Genomic DNA, 27,754 nt, shown 5'->3' with positions numbered 1-27,754 from the left:
TGACACTGTGACATCATATGGTACCAGCTAACGTTCTGGGGTACTTCTTAGCCAATAGCGATGGCAGATTTAAATTAAAAAGCAGTGCAGACTTTTTACCTGACAACGGCACAACACTGACAGTTTTAGCCAGAAAATTTAAATTTGAACTCAAATGAACTAAAGTGCAAAACTGTTGACGACACGCGTCTGCAGCACGATTAGACACTCATTTATACAGTTTATCAGGAAAAAAAGTTGATTTGGGGTGACTTGCTCTGTAAGTTCTGATTAAATGTTTAAAAATGTATAATTTTTTCATCCAAAGGAGCCGTTTGTTCTTTAAAAACACAAGTCCTTCTGTTGCATGACCCTGTTTAAGTTGAATAGAGTAACGATCGCCTTGCTGTTGAAAGAACAAAGGAAAACATGAACCGTTCTTGTGTGCCTGAGGATTCTATTGGATCTTTCTGTAACTAAAGCTTGGGTTTGTTTATATTACGCAGTAACCTCAGGAGTCACCCTGGTTCAAGATGGCTGCCGCAGCTCGTCAGCCTTAGTCAACACACAAATGGATAAAAATCTGTTGGTAACTTTGCTGGTGTCTGTAACTGCCCAGGTGATATCCTGGGTGTGCTCCAAGATTCCCAATCTGCACCCGAGAGTCCTGAAGCCCAGGAATGTTCCAGCACTAAAGGACCTTGAATATCTGATGAGAGAAGTCAACATGTTCATAGAGGTGGGAACTCTCATGTGTAAAATGGACGGATTAAGTACGTTTCTACATTTACAACATTGTTCCTGCTCTGTGTCAGGCTACCGAAGCCCTCTCGTCCATCTGTACCCTGTACGAGCTGGGCCAGGCGCTGGCCGGCCTCAAGGACAAGAAGCACTACGAGGAGCTGAACCTCGGGCCCCTTTGCAAACTCCCCCTCGTAAACCGCATGTTCAAGATCGACAGTAACACAAAGGATGATGAGATCCATGAGATCCAGACTGTAGACATCATAAAGGTACCACTCATAAGTTAAAGGTGCAGGTCAAACGGGAGGCTGTTTTCCTTTCTCTTCAAGGAGGAAAAACCTGTTTGCTGTATTTGTTAGGAGTGTTGAGACGCTTAGCAACAAGAAAATGTGTCCTAGACGCCGTTTGTCCAACAGCACTACTCAGCCTAAAGCAGCTCAGTCCAGGCCAGGGTGGGTTAACTCAGCTCGCCTCAGAGTAGTTGGGTTTCCCTGCCAGCTCATAGCACCTGCCCCGGTGGGTGGGGGGTAGGGGTGGGGTCCTTACTCAAGACAAGAAAGCTCAAGTTAGGGTTGGGCATCTTTTGATTTTGAACGATTCAGATTCCAATTCCTCGTTTCGATTCCGGTTCCTATCGATTCCCGATTCCGATTCTTTGAAGACATGACATGTTTTACATGAGCCAGCTAACCACAGGTCCTACTTGATGAAATAATCTTAACTTCAACATGAATTTTAACTCTATGAACAGCAACATCACCTTCATTTAGACAAAAACATGTTTTGGAGAGAAAAAGAAAAAGACTTGCAGCACAACCAGTGTGTTTGTTTCTGACCACAACCAACGTGTGGAAGAAGCCTCTGGGATGAGAGGCTAAATGTCTCCAACATATCCAGACACGTCCAGCTGTTTTCAGCTACAACTCTCAGGATGATCATGTCCAGGATGACTGAGAACTGCACCTCCATGCTGCAGCAACATTCAGTCAGAACAGGAAGTGAAACTTAAATGTGGCGGCTGCGTCTGACTGCTGACGCTCCGTGTGTGTTTTTATTTCTGCAGTGAGACAAACTCACCTCACACCATCATTTGTTCTTGAAAGCTGCTATTAAATCCACCGTGTTGACGTATTTAACACGTTTCCTCTACGCTGCAGGAGGTAAAGTATACGTCACGCAGTAAAAGTTTGGCAGACGCGTTTGTTTATATCAGGGTGGGGGTGGGGGGAGGGGGCGGTGCTGCACACAGACAGCTGGTGTGATCAGCTCTGAAAAGTGTTGATCACAATTTGCAGATCACGTTTATTTTTCACGGAGATCGGCCGCGGATTCCTCTTCCGTTGGCATTCTAGGAACCAAAATAAAAAACTTTGAATGATTCCGAGAAAAACTAACAGTCCCGGTTCCAATCGATGCTCGATGCCCAACCCTGAAGGTGATCAGTAAACAGTGTGAAGTGATCTACGCTACACACAACTACAACCTAAAGTCCCCCCCCCCCTCCTGTCCTGTAAACCTTTTATCTCTCAGGCTTATTGTCTGTTTTTCTTCCCTACTGCTAGCTTTAGCATTTCCCTGCTAAACTTAGCTTGTTGTAGTTCATTGAACTAGTTTTCTGCTTTACACTTTTAGTTTAGTCAATGCTTTCACATACTTAGTGGTTCCTGGTTAGCCTTCTTACCTACTCAAAAGGCGCTTAAACATTAGGGTCGTACAGCCCCAAAAGGTACCGAACGGCACCGGAATGTGGTTTCACACACAGGTCAGATTAGCGTTTTCGGTGCCGAGGCGACTCTTTTTCTCAGACCTTCCCCCCCAGCCGTCAGACTGGGACTGAGCTGCCGATCCGTGTGGGAACGGGAGAAGAGAAGAGCTCTGTGTGCGTGCGCCTATTCTCCGCATCGGAGCTCTTTCCCTGGTGAGCAGACAGCTGCACAGGGGAGAAATCAGTGTGTGTGTGTGCGAGGACACACACAGCAAATTAATAAAATAATGTGGTTCAGAGTCTCCAAAAGCAACACAACTCATGTCCGCCTTTGTTTACCTTATAATGGAGGACACCGCGGACTTTCCCGTGCTTTCCTGAGAAGTCCCTCGGATTTATATGTGAACACTACACCGCCCGTTGGAGACCGAACTCACGCCTTCCAGCCCGACCAGACCCCTAACATGCCAACACTAATGTGTAAGCGCCAACACTACCAGCACTAGTCACCAGCCACTCTTACTTTTCTACTCAATGCTGTTAGTTCTCTAGTTCTGGTCTTCAATGTTTTTCTGTAATTCCATTGTTCATTTTTGTCCTTGCGTTGTCTGTTCTTGCTGTTGTAAAGCACATTGAGTTGCCTCGTGATGAAATAAGCTGTACAAATAAAGCTGTCCTGTCAAAAATGGTGGTGGTGTTCTGCTCGGGCTTTTGTCAGACCTGGTTGCTCCAGGCAGGAAGCTCTGGAGCAACCAGTGACTCAGCTCCCTAGCCAATCAGCTTCTGTCAGTTGTGATGCTGATTGGCCTGGTTCAGTGCTTAGAACCACAATGAAGCTAACACCACCGCCTGAGTCACACAGAGTAGTGCTGTTGGAAACTGCCTGCTAGAGTGGACCGGAGCAGCAGTTTGATTTTATGAGAGCAGCTAACAGGTCACTTCACTAAAACTCATCTGCACACGTGGGAAGTTGGTGCTGTGGTTGAGCTTGAGCAACGTCTAGACTCTTCAGACATGAAGAGCTTCTAAAATACATGCAACTAACTATGTTTCTTCTCTGTTTTGTTTAGCAAATTCGCATTTTTTGGAGGAAGACAACAACGCAAAAACTGGACCTGGCAGAGTTTCTGAAGTTTCTGTCCGATCATTACCACTGTGACTCTCCCTACGAGCTGGGCATCAGAATCCTCAGCTTTGGCCTGGCCATATCGGTAAGCCAGGAGGGTAGTTCACCACAAAACAGGATTATTAAATCTGTTATAGCAATTCTGCAAACAAGCGGCCACTAACCCTAACCCTCGGGTGTCTTCCCTGGATCCACGTCCACTGGGACCAGAAATCTGCATTTCCAGAGTAAACGAGAGCGCTAAACTCCAGCCGCTGTTTTCTTGGTCCAAACGTCTGTTTTGTCCATGACTTCAAATGGTCATGTTAAACAGCACCTTGGGGTTTCGTTTGCTCTGGGACGTCGGGTGGGAGAACGGGGCAACCATCAGACTAGTTCTGAGTCTCCTTGATTGTCTGAAGAAGCCAGTCTTAAGTATCATTGGGTGATGAGTGCTGATTGAGAACAGCTGCTGCTGCTTCCCAGCCTGGTGCTGAAGGGCTGACTACGACACTTCGGAGCTGTCCATTGTGCTGAAATCTCTGACTGGGAAACAAGGTGCAGCAGTAGCAGCCATGAGGATGGCTGAGGAGCTTACTTACGGGGATCGTAACAGGCGCTAAATGTCACCTCTGCCTTGGAGCCAAGCATGCAGGGGTCACCTTGCCGCTTCAGGCCTCCTACTCATTCTGTGATGCCCTCCCCTCATCTGAAACGCTAGGTCAAGTGGAGTTCACTACCACCCTTGGAGTGCGCTCAGGATTGGTGCCACGCATGCCACATGAGCAAGTGCATTCATGACACTTTTCACATTGGTCACAATCTTCATCTTATGTCTTTTTCAAGCGGATGTTGTTTCTGATGGCTTGGTCTGAGGCACTGAGGCACAGACTACACCCAGCGTTACCTTTAATCTAATAGCAGCCTAAAAGGGGAAAAGTCAATATGCAACAGACTACGGTTAAGCGTTGTAATCCCAGATTCTACGAGTACAGGCACAGCCCTTTAAGGCAGCGGGCCTCATTGGTTCTAGGTGGCTCATAAAGCCTCTGGAAATGTTTAACAGTCCTCCATTTTGTGCTGGGGCCCACCTATCAGGCGGCCGCAGTGATTGGTGGCTAAATGGAGAATCACCCAACAGCAGCCTAAAAGGACTGCGCCTATAGTTTTAAGCAATGACTTTGTTAATATCTAGGTCATTTTACCCTTTTTATTAAGATTTTACTCTGATTTCTGTGTTCACTGTAGTGCATGAATAAGGTGACCCGTAATGAGAACACGATCATGGAGCGAGCCAGAGAGGTCATCCAGAAAGAGCTGGAGGACGAGACCTATGAGCGGTTGAGGAAAATCAAGAGCAGTGTTCTAGACCCAGTCCAAGGTGCGGGCTTGTCCTCCTCCTCAGGAAGCTCGGATCTCAGGAAAAAGTATGTCTCGATGCCAGCGGGCGATGTGGTCCTGGAGGTTCTGTCCAACGCCATGGGAGTCTTCAACCTCAAGATGGCTAAGGTGGGACCAAACTCTGGCACGTTTACACACACCAAGGAATTTGTGTCAATTTCTCCATCTAATAGAACAGACTGAGATGTTTTTTCTGCTAAGTATTGTAACATTTGAGCATCTCCCGATAGCTAGTCTCTGGTCTGAGACTCTGGTCTCTCCTGGCCTCATGATTTGGAATCGTAGGGTGTCCATAAAAACGTTTCTGTCCTGTTCTGCAACAAACCAGTTTCAGTTTCTTTTATAAAATAACCTGAAAACATCAAATGTGTGCTTGTAATAAATCTTGTTGCATTTATCACACTGTTGGACTGACTTTATATCTGTTGGCTCTTAGGCATTTGGGGTTATCTTATTACTATAGGCTGTCTTGTGTCTTCACTTTAAGAGGTTAAGGCTGTTTGCGAGATAGAACACATCTCTCTCTGTCTGTGTAAAGGTGTATGGCAAATGGCCTGTATTCGATACAGCGCCTTCTAGAGTCCTGAAGTCCCCCCAAGTTACTTTACAACACAATCAAGTCATTCACCCATTCACACACACATTCACACCCTGGTGGTGGTGAGCTACATTGTAGCCACAGCTGTCCTGGGCGCACTGACAGAGGCGAGTCGGCTGTACACGGGCGTCACCGGTCTCTCCGACCACCACCAGCCGGCAAGGTGGGTTGGGTGTCTTGCCCAAGGACACAATGACATCGACAGACTGAGCAGGGCTCGAACCTGCAACCTTCCGATTACGGGGCCAGCATGTAACTCCTGTGCCACTGTCGTCCTCTCATTGTACCCTTTAACTGAAATTTGATTGAAAGCTGATGATGATTTAGACCTTTTGTCACCAGTTTTCATTATTCTAGAAGAGACACGGGCCTGCTGCACACAGCTGGGCAACATAGAGCAGTTGTATTATATTGCATACCCTGGTAAGTCACACACATGCAACTCCTGCGTTCACATTTTACTTTTTCAAGATTTTTTTTCATTAAAGAAACAGAAAATGAAGAATGTTTATTATAACGCTGAGTTCACATTATTTTTTACTAAACGGCTGTTCTGTTGGTGGCAGGACGACAGCCTGCTTTTACCAAAGAAAGACGGTTTGCTGTTGCATGAAATAGCCAATCGTAGGAGAGCACTTCTAGCCTATCAGAGGCGAGAAAGGCAGGATCTTCCTTGGACACCCTACGATTCCAAATCATGGTCCCCTGGCCCATGCAGGATATGTGGCTTTGTCAGTGATTCTCACCTGGCAGACTTGGTAGTCCACTGGTTAGTGTGCTAGGCTAGCATGCAGTTTAGCACATGTTCACATCCCAGTCAGAGCACAATAGTTGTTTCTTTTTCTGCTACATGTGCCAGTATGATGTTTGCAACCCTTTACTGGTAAACTGTTTAAAAATGAAGGACTAATCTGTAGTTTTTTAACTTTCCTTGTTTATTTAGCCAGTGTGAGTCCGTGTGAGATGAGCAGAGGAAATCAACTAAAATGCAAAAATGTTCAGAGACACAAAATATTTTGCAGAAAATAATCAATGAAACTAAAATATAAAAACATGATATCTGCCTAAATCAATTACTGCTCCCACCGGGAGTCGAACCCACGTCAGCACATGGCTAACCTGAATAAACAGCCTTAACCACCAGACTACCATAACAAACGCAGTGGCTGTTGCACCTGCGACGCTGTTGAAGGCACATTTCCTCAGGGCATGGGCAGAGTTTCACTGAAACGATGTGTTTTATTTCCAGGTATAACTTTAGGCTGATGACAATAACTCATATTTAAGATAAATGACATCTGAATGGTGCCAGCAGTAATATTTTATCATAAATTGTGCCCTCCTTTGCTCTCAGAGGTTTAGAATAGCATGATATGGAAACTTTAGGGAGAGTTAAAACCAGACAGAGCAGGACTGCTTCACCACTTGGAGTTTCTGTTTCTGTTATTAAACCAAACCTCACCTCCTCAGACATGGTGGTTGGCCATTCAGGGTGTGTGTGGCTGAAACACAGAGTGAGCCAGTTTCATTTGTGTACTCATATAAAATCTCATGTAAATAACTCCTGACAGAGATTTGTTTTCTGCTCCACACAGCACGTCGAGATGTTCTTGAATCTGGTGTTGAAAGACCGTTTGGCCCGAGCTCTGTTCCAGCTGGCTGTCTGTGGAGGCTCCTTAGCTGTTCCTCAGGACGTGGTGCTGAAGGAACAAAAACCCAAAACCACACAGCAGACCAACATGGTGGACAGAGCTGCAGCGCCTCTCCCCAGTGAAGGTTCTTTCACTCAGATTGTTTACCAGAAGTTCAGAGTGACACAGATTTTGTCACAAAGTTTGCAGTTTTCGTTTTTCCTTCATAAACTTGTGTGAGTTCCAGCCACAGAAAGCCCTGCTGATATGAGTCTGTCACTCTGATTGAGTCAGAGCAGCAGAAACCCACAAAGTATGAGCTCTCTCAGCCTGAATCTGAACCAGTGGATCGTTGACAGCCAGCTAGGGTGACCTACAGAGGGCTAGAAGAATCAAATCAAATCTAACTTTATTGATACTTTATTTATAAAGCACTGTTCATGCACAGGAAGCAACACAAAGTGCTTAACAGATTCAAATGACCCACATTCCTCCACTTTCCCACACTTAAAACATTTGTGACAGTTTCACCCCCAATCCACAAGACATTCACAGGCGCGCGCGCACACACACACACACACACACACACACACACACACACACACACACACACACACACACACACACACACACACACACACACTAACGAGCTAATATGGAAAATATCTAAACTGTATGATGTAAAATATCCAATAAAATGTGATTATACAAATAAAACAACATAAATGTGTAACACAACAGTAATTAAAATAAATAAGTAAAACAAGCAATGCAATAAATAGTAATCAGTTAAAAACTAAACTAAAAAGGTGGGTCTTGAGCCTGATCTTAAAAACATGAACGTTCTCTGCGGCCCTGAGATCCTCCGGCAGCCCGATCCAGAGGCGTAATAACGGCTGTGAGTGTGTGTCCTGACTTCAGGAATGACAAGGAGATGGCTGCCAGAGGAGCGCAGGGACCACAAGGGTTCATATGGTAAAAGCGGTTGTGAGGGATTAGATGGGCCAAGACCATTAAGACACTTAAAAACCATTAAGAGTATCTTAAAATCGATCCTGAAACTTACGGGGAGCCAATTCAGTGATTCCAAAACCGGAGTGATGTGCTCCCGCCTCCTGGTCTTCGTCAGGACACGAGCTGCTGAGTTTTGTAAAAGTTGTAGACCTGAAGTGCTCTTTTTGGGAAGGCCAGAAAGCAGGGCATTGCAGTAGTCTATTCTACTGGTGATAAAAGCAAGAGGAAGAAGGACCCACACTGGAGAGATTGTATATTCAACATGCTGTAAACCACCTCAGCAACCAAAGACACGTCTGACACAAAGATTTACCGAAACAGCAAACTTTGTGAAAACCATCACGAGTCATTCTCCAGACATTTGGCCGTGGCTGTAGTCCGACCTTCAGCTCTGAGTCAGGCTTGACTAACAGTCTGTTTTGTCTCTCAGCCAAAGTGAAGCAGTACCTGAAAGAGAACCTGGCTGCTCAGAGCTCTGCCACCACTCTGGCCCATGTTGCTGCTCTAGAGAAGAAGCTAGCCAAACACTTCAACGTCAAAGATTTCCCCTCCTTAGAGCACGGCACCTTTCTGGAATTCCTGGTGAAACACATTCAGGTACACCGAGGACTCAGTTTGCCTGCCAGCATTGATGTTTCCATATAAGATAGACAAAGAAGCACCAACACGGTCCAGAAGATGTCCTCACCCTGGGTGTTTGTCTGTGTGCAGCTGCTGAAGGACACTCTGGGGTCGGCTTTGTTCTTGGGAAACAACACGGAACTGACCGGCAGCGGTTTCAGACCCACCAGACAAGATGTGTTTGAGTTCATCAAGCAGTGCGGTAACATAACCTCCACCGACCCAGATGAAGTATGTCCTTTCTGGCAGATAAGACTCCGCATTAGAAAACAGGAAGTGCTGACGTCCTATTGTGTCTTCTCAGCTGTCTCACATCGAATCAGCACTGAGGTCCCACTACAGGGTCCGGGACAGCCGGGACCTGGGTTATGGCAGCCTGCACACGCTGGCCGGCCTGCTCCAGAGGCAACAGAAGCTGCCTGGAGGAGGGCTGAGCCCGGTCTACTACGAGTCAGCTCTGTTGGCCAAGAACAGCAAGTCAAGGTAGCATTTATCACACAGTTATTGATTTCAGCATTGTTAAACATTATTAGTGTGTTTTATTAATGTTGTTATACATTATAACCCTATATGAAATTATAACCTTATTGTGCTTAATTGATAATAATATGAAACAGATACTTGGTGTGGACATTTCAGGCTTTAATACTTTTGGAGTTTTAGTTATTTCCTCTTGTGCTAACCTCTGTCCCGTGGTCAGCTCTGAGAGTGGATCAGTGGGACGCCTGGGTGAGATGCCCAGGGACCAGGCCCTGGCCAGCCTGCTCTCCTGCCCCCTGCTGGAAGATCTAAACCAGTGGAGCCAATGGGAGCTGATCTTCAAACCCCTTCACGGCTCTCTCAAAGATTTTATAGAAAGACATGCAGGTGAGCTGTTTTTCTGTTTCGTGTAACGTTCAGTACACATTTGAAGCCTCTGATGTATTTATAAATTGTTTTGCCCAGCAGTAATAATAAAACCATCCTTAAGCACCAGTTCTCAACAGCCGTCACGGTGCAGGTGGGTTGAGCGGTTTGTGAGGATCCACATGCTTGGGAGGAAGCAGGCAGGCAGGCAAACTGGACATGTAAAAGGTCTTTTAATAGTAACTGCACACAGGACATGGAAACAATGAACCGACAAAACACACAGAACTGAGAGGGTTTAAATACAGGAGGGCTGGGCGCTTGGGTGATTGGAAAACGAGAGGCAGGTGGGAGCAATTAACAGGGACACTTGACTGAACAGAACGGGGAAACAGGGCAGGGTGTGACAACAGCACCACCAGGTCTGACACACTAAAGGTCGTACTTTCTATATCAGGAGTTTTTTAGCCAATGGAAAACCAAAAATTGTCATGAGAGGATGGTTTGGACCCAAAATGCAGTAACCCAGGATGACATGAGGCAGGAGTGGTTTTAAAGGTAAAATCCTTTTATTAGGAGATGAACCAAAATCCAAAAAGGGGAGGAAGCCAAAGACCAAGTCGTGAACAACAGGACTACGAAAGCTCACTTAGAGCAACAAACCTAGAGACATAAATCCAAACGCTCACCTTCTGAGCAGAGAACTATAGACTGAGACTGGAGACAAAACAACACTGACCAAGAAATACAATGGACCGACAACAACACAGAGACAAGACAGGGCTTAAATAGGCTGGGAGGAACAGTTAGGGAAACAGGAAGCAGGTGTGTGGAGTGAGGGCTGGAGGGGGAATGACTCACACACACACAAACACACTCAAATACATTCACACACACTGAGCTGGGAAAGGGACACACACACACACACACACACACACACACACACACACACACACACACACACACACACACACACACACACACACACACACACACACACACACACACACACACACACACACACACACACACACACACACACACCGAATTGGGGAATGGACACGCACACACCCAAACAGACAGAGCTGGGGACAAAGAGGCTGGAGCTACAACTGGAGGGGATGGGGATGATCGAATGCCCACAAACAGAAAACACAATAAACGAGACGCAGACAAAGGACACATGAGGGCGCTATGAGACACAAAAGGGAATCTAGAGAGGGATGGAGGACACCAGGAGACACATAAAGGAGGGGGCAGATGCAGACCATGACAAAAATAACAAGATAGAGTGAAATCAGCAGGTCAGAGCTGCATGAGAATCAGAAATCGGTCTGGAAATCAGAGTCGTGCATTTCAGATATTGTCTGTAAGATCAGCATTAAGTGCTAACTTTCATACCTAACAGCTAACACAGGCCTGGCAGCATTAGAGGTGACACCAGGTTTGCTGCTGAAGATCACCACTGACACGGGAGACAAGCACTTCTCCAGTGCTGCTGCAGCCCTGGACCCTGTTGGGACAGCTGGCCACCTGGTGTCCATGGTGGCAGCAGATGGGATCGACAACGCTCCCACTGCCCTGCTGGCCAACCACATGGAGAACGCTCTGGCAGCAGCTGTCGCTAAAGAAGGTGGTGATGCAACGTCTAATGGTTAAATCTGCACAGCTGGTAGTTGAGGTCTCGCCTAAACCAGGTGTGTGTTCCCAGATGTGTCCAGTGCTGAAGAGGACGTGACCTGTTACAGCCGAGTGGCCACGTTCCTGCTGACGAGTTTAACACGAATCCCCACCAGAACCTGCCAGGCTCTTTTACAGCAGGTCAGTGATGCGCTTGACGCTGTAGACCATCATTATTGTTATTATTATTATTATATTTATTTATGATAAATATTAAAAATATCCTCATTATTCCTACATCCCATCAGGCTTTTTGCAAAAGATAGTAACAACTCTGCGTTTGGTAACATTGAGATGATGCGATCCCTTTGCCCAAGCGCGACAGAAAACACATGTAAACACCGGCTGTCACAGCTCAAATGGGACACAGTTGCACTCTTGCCTACTGCACCAAGAGGGGAATGTGGCCAAAGCTAACATATAGTAGCATTTTAGCTACTTAGTTACAGCAACAATCTTAAAAGCTCCGAGGCTTATCAGTACCTACCTAGTAACAAGGTTGGTCGTGTTCTGTTGAAAGAGGTGGGATTCATGTTTTATTTACGTAAAATCCTAATCAAACAGCAGGATGGCACTTTTAGGTTAACACCAGCAATCTAAACACACGTTACATACAACATCAGTAAGTTGTACACATGAAATCATACCTGCTGTTCTCGTGAGACTGGTGCCGAGTCTCTATACTACTCCAGAGGTTTGTCATGTCCAATAACAAAGTGGGATGCGGGTGTTCCTCTCTGGGTTTTTCACGACAAAATAAATGAACGCACAAATAACGTTTGTGGTGGTTTCTAGGGATGAGCCGGATACTCGTTTCAGACGAGTATCCGGTACGGATAAAGCATTTTTGACGAGTACGAGCATGAAACGAGTAAAACTCATAAATATCTGTAATCGTGCTGAAGGAAAATCCTCATTGGGTAACTGACTGTCTTCCCGCTCTGTGATTGGCCAGTCAAATAGAGTGCCCGCCCCTCCATACACACAAAACTCTGCAGCGGGAGCTCACAGCTCAGTCCGCGTCCGGTCCATCCACGCACACACACAGACAGTAACGGACCTCTCTGTGCTTGCTTCACTGTTCACGTTTCTTCAGTACTCACTATGTTTTCTTCAGTTTGCTTCTTTTTAAAGTTACTTTAAAGTTATTTAAAGTTACTTTAAATAACTTTAAAGTAACTTTAAACGTACGTGGTGCATCTTGTCAAACGTACGTGGTGCATTTGACAAGACAGAGCTGAAAACGGCTCGTGCTGCGTCAGTCACTGCCTCCGCTCCGGTCGGGTTTTTTTTCTCTCTCTCTCTCCTCTTCCTCAGGATCCACTCCCTCTTTCCTATTCACTCTCTCTCTTTCTTTACATTTTTTAATCACAATTGTCTATTTTTTGCTCATTTTAAATATATTTTAATCATTTTCTAAATTATTTTTTCTATTTTACATGTTTTGTTTTGGTGAAGCGCCCTGTGATTTTTATCTTGAGAGGCGCTATAGAAAAGATCTTTTCTTCTCTTAATTCATGCACTTAAATATTAATGTTCTGATTTTACTGAAAAACTTGTTCTGTAATAGTTCCTTTACTATTGTGATCAAAAACATTTAATCTCAACTCTGAGGCTGCTCTGTAAATAGTTTTCAAATAAACAATACACATAGCAACTTCTGATCAGACTTAAAATGACTTATTGATGGAAGCCACACCCACTTCTGGTTAAACCACACCCACTTCTGGTTAAACCACACCCACTTCTGGTTAAACCACACCCACTTCTGGTTAAACCACACCCACTGTCTCTGGTTGCACCGCCGCGAACACTGCAACATCCTCCCGAGCCATGCAAGTACATTTTTTGGTAGTAAATTATTTTAAATGTTCAAATAAACTACCACCAGCAACGAAACCTTACCAATGGGTATGCACTAGTTCCGGTAGCTCTCTGGATGTTGCCATCATCATTGTTTCTCCACGAGGAACATGAAAAATAAGGTGGGTAACCAAACCCTCGGACTCCATGTTTTGCGATAAGTTTGAGTCTAAAAGGTTAGTCTCAGTGTTAGTCTCAGTACTACAGTTACCAGGTTTCAGATTGTGGCCTGCCATTTGCTTTCAGGTATTCCTGGAACCTCTCTCCCGGGTCCTGGGCCAAGCCAAGTCTAAAGAGGTTCTGATCACTGTGGCTCAGTCTGATCCAAAGCACCTGAACTGTTTGCACCGGCTGGGCGTCCTGCTGGGCATCACAGACTGGCTCAAAGACTACCAGAAGAAGCTGAACCCTCCCCTAAACCAAAGCTGTAATGTTTCCAGCGGGCCTGTCGATCGGGCGAAGGTGAGGAGAAACGGAAACGTTTGTACAACGACAAATGTTTCTGTCATCACCCAACGGCTGCCTGGCGTGGCTGTGATGTATTTGTTAACATAGAGATTTAATCAAAGGCTTTGATCAGAACAAGTCTCACTAAACTGTTTTAGGGTCAAATGAACTTTTGTTGGTCACTAAACTTAAAATATGACAAGTAAACACCTGGAAGCTTACCTGATACCATGTTGGTGTTCATCATTCTGTTCTGATTTCACTGGAGATGAATTCTTTTTTCATTTCTGATGTCAGCCTAGCCTTGACTCGGAGAGCAGCAGCTTTTCTGCTGTAACTCTGAGCGAAGAGGAGGACCTGGAGGATGACTTCAGCTCTGTGTCCTCTCACTTGGACCTGTGCCAACAGCCAGGTCAGTGGTGGTCATCCCGACACATTCACCCAGGTGCTCAGAGATCAAATCTGTGTTGCGTGGTTCTCGAGTGAACGCTGGGCTTTTCATTCTCTTTCCTTTTTCACTAGGGCTAGATAAGGAGGAGGAGGAGGAGGATCTGTACGAGCTGATCTCCGCCCCTAATGGAACGACCTCTGACCTCAGCAGTGAAGCTGATGGAGGCCAGGCTGAGGAACTGCCAGAGAGCTCTGAATCAGAAGAAAGCAGCCAGACAGAGAACACATTCCATCATCAGAGAGCTATAATTGAAGACATCAGGTTTTCGCGTTTTATCCTTTTTTGTTTTACAGAGTTGGACACGAAACTGTGGCTGAAACAAAGTGAAGCTGACTCCTCCTTTCCCTACTCTGCAGAAAAAGCGAGTTTGGCATCGGAGTGATGCTGAACGCTGAGGGTCAGAGGCTGATGCAGGTCCATCAGGAGCGCCTGGGCCGCAGCTTGGACCGCCTGTCCACAGAACTCTACAGTAAAGACACACACTTTGTCCTGGAGCTCATTCAGGTGGGTTGTTGTTCTATCAGGCTAAAAAACGCTGGATTTTCTTCTCACCCTTTTGTTTTCGTGCAGAACGCCGATGACAACAGTTACCCGTCGGATGCAGGTGAGGTTCCGGCGCTGGCGTTTGTAGTGGAGAAGGACTGCATCACGGTCCTCAACAACGAGGCTGGCTTCCAGAAGAACAACATCAGGGCCATCTGTGATGTGGGTCGCAGCACAAAGGGCAAACACAAATCTGGATACATCGGTAATTATTCTCCTCACACAGGTTCCCTACAGACTCATCAGATATTAAACTACAGGTGCAGGTCCTTACATCTGAGCAGGGATTCCCTAAGTGTGGGGTGCGCGAGCTGCCGCTAGGGGGTGCGCGAGGTGAAAAGTGTAATGGCTGCGGAGCTCAGAGAAGTCTGTCATATGTCACCATTAGTGTAGCCAGAAACTCATTTGTGGGTGGGCCAAAGAAAAAGTAAGTGGGCACAATAAATGTAATTGAAAACAAGTATATTTTGCTTGTGAATGTGTGTGTGTGTGTGTGTGTGTGTGTGTGTGTGTGTGTGTCCTCTGCATGTGCCCTAGCTTCATAATAATACCAATGCGCCGAGCTTCAGCGCTCTGGCCTGCGCATGCCGATATGTTCCGTATTTGATCATTTTTAACGGTGTTGGAGGAATCTGAAGGTGGTGAGTCATTCTGGCAGATTGTAATTAACACCTGTCTCATGCAGGTGTTCTGACGTTGTAAACCTCACACACAGAACATTGTGGATGTAACTAAATAAATCAAGAAATGATTCCCATCTGAGCATTTTAGCATTATTATATTATTATATTAGCACACTGACTGTGGGGCAGTATTCTACACATGTCAGGCTATTGACAGCGCGCTGAAGATCTGAAGTTCAGAGTGCGTCTGTCAGAGGTCAGACATGTTCCAGCGGAACCACGGCTCACGGGTGCACAAGTGAGCACATCTGGGCTGGGCAGAAGTCATTTTACAACATTGGTTTAAATAGCACCAAGAACGAGACGCGGTGACTGGAGCGGCTCATGGAGTTGTGCCGCACACACACACACACACACACACACACACACACACACACACACACACACACACACACACACACACACACACCACACACACACACACACACCACACACACACACACACACCACACACACACACACACACCACACACACATACTGATTCAATAAGCACACGTGCCGCGCCGTCAGACTGAAGGCAGAACTGAGCGCTGCCTCCATGATAAAAAACTTTTAAGAGGTTTTATAACATTTTTCATTCCAGGTCAAATTAAGATATTAGCTTCTATTTTGGGATGACGTATTAAAATCGGGTCCGCTCCAGCCAGTGACTCCTCATGAACCTGACCACAAGTCCTGTTACTGCAGCATTTGTCATTCCAGTCCGCGTGGCAGCGGATCACAGATTCAGCCACACCATAAAACAGCAATAAGTTGGTCTGAGGCAAAAGTGAACATCATGGCTATATCTTTTACATCGTTTCCCCCCATAGACATTTGGTTACGCACAAGTAGGTGATCAGTTCAGGTTTACGCAGTGCAGAAGGAAGGAGAGAGCTCTGGTTAAACATTCCTGCTTTAAGAAAACTGTTAAATTGCATTGTTTATGTGCTACCTGGCCGGGCACTCTAAATATTTATTTAAAATTAAATCAAAGGAAATTGTAATGGTATCGAATGTTTATTAATTACTATTTAAAAAATACATAATACATAAACATAAAAATGAAAATGAAAGTGATGGGGAAAAAGGTCGATCATATTTTTTAACCCTGTGTGTTGAGTGACTGTTTAGTGTGACGTCTGATATATATATATATATATATATATATATATATATATATATATATATATATATATATAGCCATGCCCTGATGTGGGGGCTGGGGGGTGCGTCGACATGGTCGGGACATAGGAGGGGTGCGCGGCTAAATAAGTTTGGGAACCGCTGCATTAGAACATCATGACAAAGCTGATTTATTTCACTCATTCCATTCAAAAAGTCTTCATTCCATACACACAGACTGATGATTATAGCTGAAAACTCATGAAAATCCCAAATTCTGTATCTCAAAGCTACATTTAAAAAAATAATACATCCACAGGGCGTTCAGAGGTGTGCATAATGAATATAAAGTTTCTCCTTTTAAAGCTATATTTAAAAAGATAAATAATCAAATTTTTATTCTGTCGGCACGACACTGTGTTTGTTTACATCTACCAGCCACTAGAGGGCACCGCTCTGCTAAATAGTCAGCAGCAAGGCGAGGCTGGGATTGTGTAAAATGGTGGACTTGACAAGTCAAGCAGCTGATTCTGAGCCCAGAAGATGTTCTGACGTTAAATACTGTTGTAAAATAAACTTATTAGTAGAAGTTAGTCCTTATCTTGTACGATTTGTCTGTGAACAGGGTGCTGCAACGTGTCAGCAGTGAACCAACATCCCAGCGGATGGAAAATTAGTCTTGTTGTTGCAATACCACCTCGGAGCACCAGAGCTCGCCAGATTGTCTATGTTCCCTAGTCAGCCCATAAGACCAATGCAAAAATAGGAATTTTAGAAATGTTGGACAACTGAAAAGCATGAGCATGTACAGAGCTCAATATTTGGCCTGGATTACTGCAGCAATGCAGCGTGGCGTGGAGTCCATCCGTCTGTGGCACGGCTCAGGCGTTATGAGAGTCCTTGTAGCTCAGACTGTGGCCTTCAGCTCTTCTGAACTGTTGGGTCTGGTGTATTGCATCTTCCTCTTCGTAGGTCAGGCCAGTTTGCTGGCCAGTCAAGAACAGGCATACCATGGCCCTTAAACCAGGTACTGGTAGCTTTGGCACCGTGTGCAGGTGCCAGGTCCTGTTGGAAAAGGAAATTTTGCATCTCCATAAAGTTGGTCAGCAGCAGGAAACATGAAGTGCTCTAAAACGTCCTGGTAGATGGCTGCTGTGACCTTTGACCTCAGAAAACACAATGGACCCACTCCAGCAGATGACATGGCACCCCAAACCATCACAGACTGGAAACTTTACACTGGACCTCAAGCAACATGGATTCTGTTCCTCTCCTCTCTTCCTCCAGACTCTGGGAGCTTGATTTCCAAAGGAAATACAAAATTTACTTTGATCAGAGAACATAACTGTGGACCACTCAGCAGCAGCCTAGCCCTTTTGGTCTTTAGCCCAGGTGAGGCGCTTCTGGCGCTGTCTCTTGTTCAAGAGTGGCTTGACATAACGAATGCCACAGCTGAAACCAGGTCTTGCATACGTCTGTGTGTGGTGGTTCTTGAAGCACGGGCTCCAGCTGCAGTCCACTTTTTTAAATATCTTGATTATCTAATTTACCATTATACCCTTGTGTGATATCTTTTGTATTCTGCTGCTGCTATCCTCTGTCCTTGAGCTGTTGCAATCATGTATTTTCCCCACTGAAGGAAAAATAAAGGTATTCTTAATAATTGTGATTCTCCTGCACGTTTCTGAATGGGTTTCATCTCACAATCCTCTCCAGGGTGTGATTATCCCTGTGTGCTTCTACCACATCTTGTCCTTCCCTTCACCTCTCTGTTAATGTGCTTGGACACCGAGCTCTGGGACAGCCAGCCTCTTGCCCTCTGTGACGTTTGGTTTGTACTCTGTAGTTGAGAAGGCAGAGCGGAAAACACGCAGGACAGTGAAAAACTCACAACCACACTGACTCTGGGAATTCCACATTTGTTCTTTAATACATCTCTTCAACAACCTTACAAGGCAGGCTGAATGGCTGGTCACACATGAAAAAGAAGCCGAGCTCACACAACCCATAACGTCACCTGAGTTTGAGAGAAGAAAATGTAGCCCGTTTCAGTCAATGCGTCCACCTGCAACACGCTTCCCCCACGTTCTGCAGGGCAGGTAGCTAGCGGCGCACACTTGTGACATCATTAACAAACGACTTAGGCTGTCTTAAAGAGACCACACAATCAGCTGTTCCACACATCACAACAGGCTCTGTAGTTCAAAAACAAAAGTTGTGTCTTTAATTGAGATGTGAGAACATGTTCGACTCATGCTGTCTCTTCCAGGACAAAAAGGCATCGGCTTCAAGTCCGTGTTTAAGGTGACCGACTGTCCTGAGATCCATTCCAACGGCTTCCACTTGCGCTTTGACAAGACCTGCGGCCCCATGGGGTACATCCTCCCACACTGGGCTGAGGAGGAGAGGCCTCTGGACCCCCGGCTGAAGGAGCTCCATCAGCACAGGTTGGACTGTCCTGGAGGAAAGTTTGTTTGATTGATCGGTGCATTCGGGTTGTTTCTGATGCATTTATTCTTTGGGGAATTTTCTTCTCAGCTGGACCACCAAAATCAGTCTTCCTCTGCGCTCTGAGAGCCATCAGACCAGGAACCTGTTCCATGATGTGCACCCCTCCCTGCTGCTCTTTCTGCACCGCTTGCGCTCCATCACCATCTACAATGAGGCAAGTCCAGATGTTCCACACACAGAGCACATCATGCAGACCTTTAAACATACCTGTCCTTCCTTTCTATGTCTGCCTGCAGAGTGAGAAGCGACTTGTGAACATGACTCGCAAAAACCTCAGTCACAATGTGATCGAGGTGGAACACACAGAGGGCATCGAGCGCTGGTTGGTGGTCAAAACAACCATAGAGCTCAAAAAGGTGAATTTTATTAGATAACACGCGCTAAGCCTGATCCTGTGACTAATTGGAGATGCAAAACTGTGAGACAATATGCAAAAGGTTTGTTGGAATAACCCAGAATTAGGATTTTTGACACATTTGTGACAGGTTTTGTTAAAGGCTGAGCCACGTGGATGAACAGCTCCCCCTAGCTAACATGGTCAGTTAGCTCTGTGGTGTAAAACTTGGTTTATGCTTGGTGCATTCACTTTCCGCTTGGTGATGCGGCTCGCGGATGGAACGCGCTTCACAACTCACAGCGTTTATGGTTCATGCGGCTCGTCTCTGCGGTGAGCCAATATTCTGCCAAACTGTAGGGGGCAGCATGGAGCTCTACGGCATGCATCCAACACTACACCATAGTAGAAGTAGAAATCACTGTTTACAACATGGCATTCCAGCATTTTTAACAGCGTCCTCGTCTTTTCCGACAGTGCGAGCTATTTCTCTCCAAGAATTATTAACAACATGTTGATCACGGTGATCTCTGAGAGCTGAATCATACAAATGTCTGTATTTACCAACCTCTGCCATACTAGTTCTTGCCGGTCCGCCATGTTTTTCCGCATCCGACCGTCCGCGTGGTTAGAAATTTTCCTAGGTGCGCGGCAGTGTTGCCAGATCCAAAATCCCACAATATCGTATGGAGAGGCCTAAATTATCGTTTTTCAGTACAAATTATCGTACATTATAAATTTTATAATAACTCCCACGCAGGACGATAAACTTGTGTCCGGTGTTGCTTTGCTTTACCTTCATCCGTCCCTTCTCTGGTTTTTCTTTTAAGATTAGAAGCCATTGTCTTGTCACTCTGTCCTCCTAGCTTAGACTTAACTTGGCGTGCTCGCAGGCGAACAGCAAAAACTGGCGGGCCACTGCCACATTATATAACCTTACAGTTTCTCGCGAGAGTAGGCCCTATCGGTGTGATTGAGCTATTTATTGTACAGAGACCCAGAGTCAGTTTTTGTAATAGACACAATAGCATAAACCTGTAAGCACTGAGGTGAAATCTGACTTCAGAACAGTTTAACATTATGTAATTGACATGGGAAAGCCACAGCAAAAGACGGTGTTACTAGATGCAATGTGAAATTATCGTACATTTGAGGATTTTTGAAACTATTGATCGTACATCATACAGAGCCCAAAATTATGGTACAAATACGATAATTATTGTACATCTGGCAACACTGGTGCGCGGTGCGGAAATTTTGGGCCGTGCGGAGACGCGGTGGAGGGGCGTGGTTGTTAAAATGACGCAATTTCGCCACGCGGACCTCGCGGACGCGTCAAGCATAAACCAACCTTAAGCTCTTGGGTCTTTAGTGACATTTAGGCGTGTTCTTTCCTCAGATCAAAGAAGACGTGGAATCAACAGAGCTCGCTCTGGCTTTCCAGCTTGGCAACACCATCCCAGAAGGTGAAGTCATGTGTCAGCCTCAGAAACAGCCCGTGTTTGCCTTCCTGCCCCTTCGCAGTTTTGGCTTTCGATTCATCATCCAAGGTGAGAACCAAGTGGTCGTAAATCTTGTGTGTTGGTTGAAAAAACAAACACTTAATCTGTGTCCATATCTCTCCAGGTGACTTTGACATCCCTTCTTCTCGGGAGGATGTTGACAGGGACAGCCCGTGGAACCAGCGTCTTCGCTCAGAAATACCACAGCTCTTCCTCCAGGCCATGGATGTCTTCAATGTAAGGCACCGCTGAATCACTACAGGAAACACAAAAGAGACAGTCAACTTAAAGGCTTCCTTTCAAGAAGAGCTGTCTGCATGATGTGGTGTGTTGGGTTCTGATTCAGGCTCATCCGGAGTTCAAGGGTCTGAGGGGTCTCAGTCAGTTCCTGCAGTTCTTCCCTCTGCCAGATGAGGTGATGGACTTCTTCAAACCTGTCGCTGGGCAGATAATCCAACTGCTGAAAGGCAAGGCCTTCCTCCCGACCATTGGATCAGGTAAGACACCCTGCTGCAGATCTGTGGCTATGCAATCAGAACCACGTGACCCTGATTCTGTGCTGCTGCAGATGGTCAGGTTGTGTTCAAGCTGCCGTCCCAGGTGTCCGTCTGTCAGGACACCGTCATCCGAGACGTGATTGGTGGTGACGAGCTAGAAAGGCACCTTTCTCTGTCTTATCTCCACCCGGGCCTAACCCCCCCACCGCCCACCTCCGTCCTCACACACCTGGGAGTTCGACACCTGCGTGGCTCTGACGTTACCACGGTTACCACAGCCATGGCAAAGGAGCTGATGAGAGCGGAGGGAATCCAGTCAGGTGTGTGCAGATGCGCAGCGGCGTGATAGGGGGTAAAGTCTGACTTAGGCCAGTTGGTGCATCTCCAGTAAAAACACAAGAGGTCTCTGGAAAGTCAGCGTATGAAAGTTAGAGTTAGTGTGTGCATGTGTGTGTGTGTGTGTGTGTGTGTGTGTGTGTGTGTGTGTGTGTGTGTGTGCGTGTCTCCATTTAGTTTACATAATGTTTGTTTATCTGTCTTTGTTCCAGAGGGAAGCCTTCGAAAGCTGGCCAGGCTTCTGGTGTGTAACTTTCGAGCTATGGAGCATGGCTATGGAGAGGCGGATTCCATCCTGCAAAGCCTCAGGGAGCTACCCATAATCCCTCTGGCTAACGGGCAGGTGGTGGCACTAAATGGAGAGGGCGTGTTCTTTCCCATGGAGGAGCCCAGCTCTAACAAAAAGAAAGGGAAAGCCCCGACTCAGTCAGGTAATCATGAGTTTAGTAACACTGTCTCTGCTCACAGTTAAAAACAGACGTTTTCTCAGTAAACTACTAAAAAGCCGTGTTCATCAGTGCTTGCTTTGGTGACTGAATGGGGGCCCCTCTGTGTGGTGGTGATAATTGTGCCAGATATTGTACAACAAAACGGGGGCATTGGGTTTTGAGTGGTAGCCTTGGTGGTCTGATCCTCGGCGACAGAAGCTGGCTCTCGGTACGTGGAACGTCACTTCTCTGGTGGGGAAGGAGCCAGAGTTGGTGAGGTTCAGAGGTTCCAGCTTGATTTCCTCGGGGAGGGTTGCTCCGTCTGAGAGGTGCCAAACAGCAGCGGGCATGCTTGTTACCCCATCTTGGTGACTGTGGTTTGTGCTTATGCACCAAACTACCCACCCTCTTTTGGGACCATGGGGGGTGCCGGTGAGCGCTCCTTCAGGTGACTCCCTCGTTCTCCTAGGGGACTTTAATGCTCACATGGGCAACGACGAGACCTGGAGAGGTGTGGTTGGGATGACTTGCTCCCCTGATCTAAGTCTGAGCGGTGTTTTTGAACACCATGTGCAGGCATAAAGGTGTTTGTATGTGCTCTTGGCACCACTATGCTTCAGGCTGCAGCTCAATGATCGACTTTGTTGTCGTCTCATCTGAACTGCGGCCGCATGTCTTGGACACTCGGGTGAGGAGAGGGCGGAGCTGTCAACTGAAAACTACCTGGAGGTGAGTTGGCTTCGATGGTGGGATAGGATGCGGGTCAGACTACGGCCCATTTTGGACACTGACAGAGGGTTAGTGCTTGTTTGATGTGTCCTTCTTCCTGTTGGTCCCTTCGTATAATGTTCTGACTACTGATAGTTTGAGTGCCGTGGGTTGTCCAGATGTTCAGAGCAGATATTGGTCTGTGCATGTGGGTTTTCTGTATATTGTGATTTTTATGCTGCCGTCGTCTATGTGGTGAATGTTCATGACTAGAAATGCTATTGTTTTGTTTGCTTCCTCTTCATGTGTGAGTCAGAAGTGTTCAGGTGGTCTGTGAGTTGTTGTGCGTGTCCAGTTTTTATTGTTTCCCAGATGTCGTCCACATATTTCCTCCAGAACATGGGTCTGATGTGTGCAGGCGCTGTGTTGATGGCCTTTTCTTCCAAGTCCTCCATGAAGTCCCCGCTCATTATGGCTGAGAGCGGGTCTCCCATGGCAAAACCTTCTTTTTGTCTGTATATTATATTCTTGTACTGGAAATATGTGGATTTCGCTACGAAGTCTAAAAGTGTGGATATGTTGTCTACTGTGAGATTTGTCCGTTTCTTCAATGATCTGTCCATTTTTAGGCGTTCTTGGGTGTGTAGAGTAACATCTATGGGGGTTTTCTGAATAGTGAAATAACATTGTGTGAAATGAAAATAAGTTTCTTTTCCTATTTTCACTGTTTTGAGTTCTTCAACCAGTTGTTTTGAATTGCTACAGTGATGTTCCGATAGTCCCAATAGAGGCTGGACATCTCCACCAGGGCTCTGGATAGGTGACTGATCTGATGCTGCCCCCTGTGGGGGCGCAGTGGGGTGTCTGTTTTAGGGATTTTTGGAGTGCCATAGATCTGCGGGGTCACATTGGCTGTTGGCGCTAAGTGTTATGCATATCTTGGCTCATTTTATTGCATTTGACTGGTTTTAGTAGTTTTTTAAGGTTCTCTTCTTTTCTTCTGTCAGGTCTTTTTTCATGGTTTCATGTGTTACTGTCCTTTAAAGGGACTTTACAGAGTTTTGAATTTTTATGCTCGTGATTGCCCCCTCAGGCCAAAAGCGTAACGGCAGCTTCAATAGTAGGCTCGTGCACGAGGCGCACATGCTGTACGTACACACTCCTTAACGAAAATAACAGCTGAGACAGTCCTGTGTGTGTGTGTGTGTGTGTGTGTGTGTGTGTGTGTGTGTGTGTGTGTTGGGGGGTGGGGGGGACAGAGGACAGGATAACCTGCAGCTAATTAATTAAATAATTTGGTTCTGTACCTTTCTCTTCAGCACAGCCGACAAAGGTTTAAGATGGGTCAGTCCTCCTGCATGCTCAGATCATTCCCTTCCCTTGCTTTAAAATTGTTCCAAAATGAAAGTTGAACCCACATCTTTTTTATCTGTGAGTTCAATGCCGTTCGACGAGTCTCAAATAAAAATTTGGGCATCTTACTGAAAAAAAAATACCATTAATGTAAAAAAGAAACTCTAAATAAACTATGTTCACACCCAGAATCGAACTCAGGTCTTCTGCACGAGAGTCAGACATCTTACAAGGTGTGCTAAAGCGCCAGTGACATCTTGTGTATCTGTAACATTTATATGCTTGATGACAGCTGAAACAACGTTCAAAGAACGGTTCGGAGTGAAAATGGCTATTTTGTTGCTAATTTGCGGGAAATATCTAGAAGAAAGTTCTACAGAAAGTAGCTAAGGGTCCTCAGAAATGTAGCTAGCTTTGTCACTAGGCGTTAGGAACAGCGACAAAGTGGCTCTGCCTCTCTCTCTGCTGCTAAAGCTACTGATAGCAAATGCTACGGGCTATGCCTGAGCGTGAACGTGCATGAAGCAGCCTGCTCGACCCGAGCATCTCTCTTTTTCTGTGATTGTACAGAACAACAGGCAATCACAGTAAAAATGCCAGGGCTCATTCTACAGGACCAGGGCATTGCAGGAGAATGTATGAAGAAGACATTTATTATTTCTATACATGTTTTGGCTGTCAGACTTCCATGATGTCTGTTTAACATTGTTTCCATCTTCTGTTCTGTTTTTGTATCCATTACCACTTCCCTTGCCAGCTGGTAGGATTGTTATTGATGTGTCGCTTTTAGAGCATTTATTCTTTGTTCTTCTCTTGTGGTGTTGTTTTGGTGTAATTCTGCAGCCTTCGAGATGCTTGCAACTTCATTGCTTTTTTCACTCTTCTTTTATTTTTTGACATGTAATTTCTAGTGATGCACCGATATGAAATGTTTGAGCCGATATCCAATATTGATATCACTGTTATGGCCGATAACCGATATTTGCCGACACCGATATACGGACATTAGTGCTTCTATAGTCAGCAGATAAGTATAGAATGAAAATGATTAAAGCTGAATTTATGTTATTATGTACACACAACACACACATTTATGCTTCTGAGATGATTACAATTACTAAACAAATACACATCACCCCCCCACCCCCCCCCACCCTCTGAAACAGATAAACAAACGGAGACAAGGTGGAAAAAATATTGGTTGTTAATATCGGCTCGGTTTTATTTATTGGACCGATACCGATATAGTTAAAAAATTATGTGGAAGTCCACGTCAAGTCCAAGTCCTTAACTTTGAATTTTAAAGTCATCTGTCCAACTTCAATTTAATCACAATGATAATAAATAAATTCCAGAAAAAATCTTCTTAAAGCTTCATTTATTTGCTGAAACAAGCAGAAAGTGCAACTGGAACTGATTATAAACAAAGTGCTGCTGCATTTAGCAGTAAATCAAACCCAGAACCAAGAATGATTTATGATTTTCGTCCATCTCGTGCTACTTTTGTGTAAAAATATCAAATATGCTCAAGTCATCAAGTCATTTCCAGTCGCAAGTCATTGGCGTTCAAGTCCAAGTCAAGTCATAAGTCTTTATAGATTTGGTCAAGTCAGAAATAATTAAAATAATGACTCATGTGACTCGAGTCCACACCTCTGGTTCAGAATAACTTAGTCCAGGTTTAAAAGGTATAAGTATTGTAAATGAGAGCAGAGTAAAGATGCTCGGGGAGTGGAAATACTGTATGAGTTAGAATTGCCCTTTCTGACTCTAAAACTAAAAATGGGAACCAACTTCAGAATGATCTGGTACATCTCTTTAGCTTTTTGTAAGAATTGTAATCTTTTGTTCTTGATTAAAAAGAGAGAGTCATCACATCATCAATCAACCTCTGACTTGTGCCATAAGTAGGGATGGATGATCCACACAACTCTTATGGTTGTTTTTGATCCAGTATCAAGTGTTGATGTGTACAAACCAGCTGTTTTAACTCACGAAGGCTGCAGGTCTGTTGTGTATGAGCAGAGCGCACAGCGGGAGAAAGCTTGTAAGGAGCATGCACGTTTTTGCAGCTTAGTCGGAGCGATGAAGAAACGCGTTTCAGCAACAGAACCGACCGGAATACTGACGTAACACCAGTGCACAAAGGTGCAGGTTTCATTTAGCAACAGGAGAGAGAAGGGGAGAGGGCAAACACAGCGAGAGAGAGAGAGAGGGAGGGACCAGACTGGTAGTAACGTTTTGAGCTAAACTGCAGAAAAAGTGTGTGTGTTTAACCTCTTCATTAGATAAAAAGTGGGTGCTAAAACATCCACATCCCCCACAGGTGCGACGCCCATGCTGAGAAGATATTGCAGAATAAAGAATGTAGATCTGAATATTAAAAACTGTGAAACCATGTAAACCCTTTATTCTGCCTTTCAGACATTTTTGTCTTCATCATCAGTGGGAACAGTGAACAGGAGGAGTGCTGACAGTAAATAAAGTTGGTTTTCAGGTCAGTGGCTGCAGTAGGAACAAGGTCTTTGGACAGCACAAACCTCAGGCTGTGTTTCCACATGAAGCCAGCGCTTCAGAGACAGCTAAGTTAGAAGCAGTGTTCTTCTGAAATATTGAGCAGAATAGACATCAGCGGGGAATCCAGGCTCTCGTCTTGTCAGAGTAGACCAGTGGGTCATTAGTTTTAGAGTAAAGAGGGTATATCAGGATATTAAAAATCAAATTTCAAGTTCTATTCTGTTCAAGTTTATTTATATAGCGCTGAGTCACGCCAAGAGTCGTCTCAAGGCACTTCACATAGTAAACATCCCAATACAGGTCAGTTCATAAAGCCAATCAATGAAAAGTTTCCTATATAAGGAACCCAGCAGGTTGCATCGAGTCACTGACTAGTATCAGGGTCTTTACAGCAATCCTCATATTAAGCAAGCATTTAGTGACAGTGGAGAGGAAAACTCCCTTTTAACAGGAAGAAACCTCCAGAAAATCCTGGCTCAGTATGAGCAGCCATCCTCCACGACTCACTGGGGATAGAGAAGACAGAGCACACACACACACACACACACACACACACACACACACACACACACACACACACACACACACACACACACACACACACACACACACACACACACACACACACACACACACACACACACACACACACACACACACACACACACACACACACACACACACACACACACACACACACACACACACACACACACACACACACACACACACACACACACACACACTAGGGGTTGCATGACTTAATTTTTTTTAAAGTCGACAGTCAAGTAATGAAAATCGAGTCGACTTCGACTAGTCGTTGATGACGTCATACACCTGACGTAGGTAGGGGTAGGTTCGCTGGAGTTTTTGACAATTAAAATTGCGCCCACATTTTCCAAGTTAACACATCTCTTTTAACAACGGTAGTTTCTGCATCCTACTTCAGCCCTCTCCCCCCTCCCCCTGCGCAGCGGCCGCAAACTCACTGATGCGCCTGCAGCCTCAGAGTTCCTGCTGCTCTAAACATTAAAATAATTATTTCATTTTCTGTTCCTCACTTCTGATTACCTTCAATGGTGTCTGTTTGTTGCAACCAGCAGGTACAAAAACTAACTTGTTTTTATTTGACTATTTTTCTGTCCTACCTGT

At 45.4% G+C, this 27,754-nt stretch overlaps 1 protein-coding gene across 4 annotated transcripts in view; it reads left to right on the top strand.

Annotated features, from left to right (window-relative positions):
- The window catches only part of LOC129157175 (uncharacterized), a 73,871-nt gene that overhangs the window by 20,162 nt on the left and 25,955 nt on the right, over nucleotides 1-27,754 (top strand). For all 4 annotated transcript variants that reach the window (XM_070545482.1, XM_070545484.1, XM_070545481.1 and 1 more), the window contains 24 exons: nucleotides 599-718; nucleotides 795-992; nucleotides 3,499-3,639; nucleotides 4,782-5,042; nucleotides 7,128-7,308; nucleotides 8,608-8,774; nucleotides 8,889-9,029; nucleotides 9,103-9,281; nucleotides 9,499-9,665; nucleotides 11,053-11,277; nucleotides 11,356-11,465; nucleotides 13,434-13,649; nucleotides 13,932-14,046; nucleotides 14,157-14,346; nucleotides 14,442-14,589; nucleotides 14,656-14,833; nucleotides 18,686-18,863; nucleotides 18,955-19,081; nucleotides 19,164-19,283; nucleotides 20,661-20,811; nucleotides 20,888-21,000; nucleotides 21,110-21,260; nucleotides 21,332-21,580; nucleotides 21,809-22,027. In XM_070545482.1, coding sequence (XP_070401583.1) covers nucleotides 599-718; nucleotides 795-992; nucleotides 3,499-3,639; nucleotides 4,782-5,042; nucleotides 7,128-7,308; nucleotides 8,608-8,774; nucleotides 8,889-9,029; nucleotides 9,103-9,281; nucleotides 9,499-9,665; nucleotides 11,053-11,277; nucleotides 11,356-11,465; nucleotides 13,434-13,649; nucleotides 13,932-14,046; nucleotides 14,157-14,346; nucleotides 14,442-14,589; nucleotides 14,656-14,833; nucleotides 18,686-18,863; nucleotides 18,955-19,081; nucleotides 19,164-19,283; nucleotides 20,661-20,811; nucleotides 20,888-21,000; nucleotides 21,110-21,260; nucleotides 21,332-21,580; nucleotides 21,809-22,027 — 4,045 coding nt within the window. The remainder of the gene's footprint in view (nucleotides 1-598; nucleotides 719-794; nucleotides 993-3,498; nucleotides 3,640-4,781; nucleotides 5,043-7,127; nucleotides 7,309-8,607; nucleotides 8,775-8,888; nucleotides 9,030-9,102; nucleotides 9,282-9,498; nucleotides 9,666-11,052; nucleotides 11,278-11,355; nucleotides 11,466-13,433; nucleotides 13,650-13,931; nucleotides 14,047-14,156; nucleotides 14,347-14,441; nucleotides 14,590-14,655; nucleotides 14,834-18,685; nucleotides 18,864-18,954; nucleotides 19,082-19,163; nucleotides 19,284-20,660; nucleotides 20,812-20,887; nucleotides 21,001-21,109; nucleotides 21,261-21,331; nucleotides 21,581-21,808; nucleotides 22,028-27,754) is intronic.

The sequence above is a fragment of the Nothobranchius furzeri genome, chromosome 16, assembly GCF_043380555.1.
Source record: "Nothobranchius furzeri strain GRZ-AD chromosome 16, NfurGRZ-RIMD1, whole genome shotgun sequence".
NCBI lineage: Eukaryota > Metazoa > Chordata > Actinopteri > Cyprinodontiformes > Nothobranchiidae > Nothobranchius > Nothobranchius furzeri.
Note: the sequence above shows the minus strand (reverse complement) of the source record. Positions and strands in the feature narration are given on the sequence as shown.